Source organism: Protobothrops mucrosquamatus, unplaced genomic scaffold (genome assembly GCF_001527695.2).
Source record: "Protobothrops mucrosquamatus isolate PMUCROS unplaced genomic scaffold, P.Mucros_1.0 scaffold5600, whole genome shotgun sequence".
Lineage (NCBI taxonomy): Eukaryota > Metazoa > Chordata > Lepidosauria > Squamata > Viperidae > Protobothrops > Protobothrops mucrosquamatus.
In genome coordinates, this window is record NW_015391455.1 from 18687 (window position 1) to 21334 (window position 2648).

Below are 2648 nucleotides of genomic sequence, written 5' to 3' on the forward strand. Positions count from 1 at the left end.
ATTACCTGACCATTGCAATAATCATTCCCAACAATGTGGTTGCCCTACTTATTGTCCTAGGCCTCTAATACGCAAGCTGGCCACTGGCCTAGTCTTACTATAGAAGCCTGAATCATAAAAATCCCAACATCTATCTATCTATCTATCTATCTATCTATCTATCTATCTATCTATCTATCTATCTATCTATCTATCTATCATCTATCTATCTATCTATCTATCTATCTATCTATCTATCTATCTATCTATCTATCTATCTATCTATCATCTCTATCCACCTCTATTATCTCTTTCATCTCTCATTATCTATCCATCTCATCTGTCTCTGTCTCTCATTCTCTCTCTCTCTCTCTCATTCTCTATCTCTACCTCTCTAGTTATCTATCCACCTCTATCATCTCTATCATCTATCATTATCTCTCCATGTCTCTCATCTCTTTGTCTCTATCTCTCATTCTCTCTCTTTCTCTCTCTCATTCCCTCTATAATCTCTCTCTATATCTCTATCTCTATGTATTATCTATCTATCTATCTATCTATCTATCTATCTATCTATCTATCTATCTATCTATCTATCTATCTATCTATCTATCTATCTATCTATCTATCTCATCATCTCTAGCTATCATCTCTCTCTCTGTGTATCTATCATCTCTGTGTGTATCTATCATTTCTCTCTGTCATTCTCTAGCTATCATCTCTCATCTCTCTCTCTCTCTCACACACACACAAACACACACATCTCTCTCTCTCTCTCTCTCTCTCTCTCTCTCTCTCTCTCTCTCTCTCTCTCTCTCTCTCTCTCTCTCTCTCTCGTCAACAGCTGTACTGTATAACTGCCCTAACGCTCTCTCCCTCTCTTCCAACCTCGCAGGAGAGGACACCGAATTCCGGCTGATCCTGGTCGGGAAATCCGGAGGCGGGAAGAGCGCCACGGGCAACACCATCCTCGGCCGGAGGGAGTTCGAGTCTGTCTTGGGAGTGAAGACCACCACCCTGAAGTGCCAAAGGGGGGAGGGAAGGTGGCGGGGCAGGAAGATCTACGTGGTCGACACGCCGGGCATGTTTGATTCCGAAAACTACGATGAGATTGTGCGGCGCGAGGTCATCTCTTGCATCGACTTCTCCCGGCCCGGCCCCCACGCCCTGATCTTGGTGACCCAGGTGGGGCGCTTCACCGCGGAAGACGCGGCCGCCGCCAAGTGCGTCTGGGATATCTTTGGGCCCGAGTCCTCCCGGCACACCATCGTCCTCTTCACCTGCAAGGAGGATCTGGAAGGGGACCCCCTGCAGGAGTACGTCGCGGAATCCGACAACCGCAACCTGCGGGGCCTGATCCGGCGGTGCGGGAAGCGCTTCTGCGGCTTCAACAACAAGGCCGCAGGAACCGAGCGGGAGACGCAGGTCTCGGAGCTGATGGAGACGGTGGAGAGGACCGTTTACGAGAACGGGGCGAGATACTACATCAACCGGCTGTACAGGGACCCCAACTTGACGGAATGGCTCGTCAAAACGTTCCTGGCGGAGAACCGGGCGGCCCGCAAAAAAGCCGAGAATGTCTTGGTGTGGAGAGAAAACGTGCTCATCGGGACGATTGTCACTTTGTCCGTACTGGCCTTTATCTATTTCTTAGTCGAGTTTCTTTAGTTCTTCCGTCGTTCGAAATCTTCGGGATGGATCTTTTGGTCTGAAGGTGGGAGGGGGGGGCTGTCTGTGTTCATATCGATTGGCGGGACCCTTCCCCAACCTTTTGGACAACAACAGGGACCCGTTCCGCGGAGAGAGGATTTTCCCGCGGACCGAAGGCGCCGTGGTTTCGTGTGCCGCTTGCATCCCGTGGACTGGCTTCTGGCACGCCGTGGACCGGTGCGGGTCCACAGCCCGGGGGTTGGGGACCCCTGATGTAGATGACCAGGCTGAGCCCGTGGGAGGGGTCAAGGGTGTTATCAGTCTCGAGTCCCTTCACGCCCATGAGAGATCGGTCCAGCCGACCGTCAATTCCCTTGGCTTTTATCTACCGCTAATTTAGTGCTGACTGTTAGTTGACCAGATTCTATTCACCGGAATAATAAATCGTATGTGCTGTAACTTAACATATGGTCTCAATCCTTTGCACCATGTTGTAACTGACCATACGGTCTTGATCCCTTGGACCAGGTTGTAACTTACCACACGGTCTCGATCCTTTGCATCATGTTGTAACTTATCACACGGTCTCAATCCCTTGGACCAGGTTGTAACTTACCACACGGTCTCGATCCTTTGCACCATGTTGTAACTCACCACACGGTCTCGATCCCTTGGACCAGGTTGTAACTTACCACACGGTCTCGATCCTTTGCACCATGTTGTAACTTACCACACAGTCGCGATCCCTTGGGCCATGTTTTTAACTTACCACACAGTCGCGATCCCTTGGACCTTGTTGTAACTTACCACACGGTCTCGATCCCTTGGACCATGTTTTTAACTTACCACACGGTCTCGATCCCTTGGACCATGTTTTTAACTTACCACACGGTCTCGATCCCTTGGACCATGTTGTAACTTACCACACGGTCTCGATCCGTTGGACTATGTTGTAACTCACCACACGGTCTCGATCCCTTGGACCAGGTTGTAACTTACCACACAGTCTCAATCCTTTC

General features: G+C 49.6%; 1 protein-coding gene across 1 annotated transcript; it reads left to right on the forward strand.

Annotated features, from left to right (window-relative positions):
• Positions 1 to 874: 874 nt before the first annotated feature.
• Positions 875 to 1669, forward strand: LOC107299852 (GTPase IMAP family member 2-like; the record flags this gene model as incomplete). The annotated part of the gene is made up of 1 exon (XM_015829194.2): positions 875 to 1669. A coding segment is annotated over one exon (773 nt), but the record flags the coding sequence as incomplete, so codon positions are not given.
• Positions 1670 to 2648: the final 979 nt, after the last annotated feature.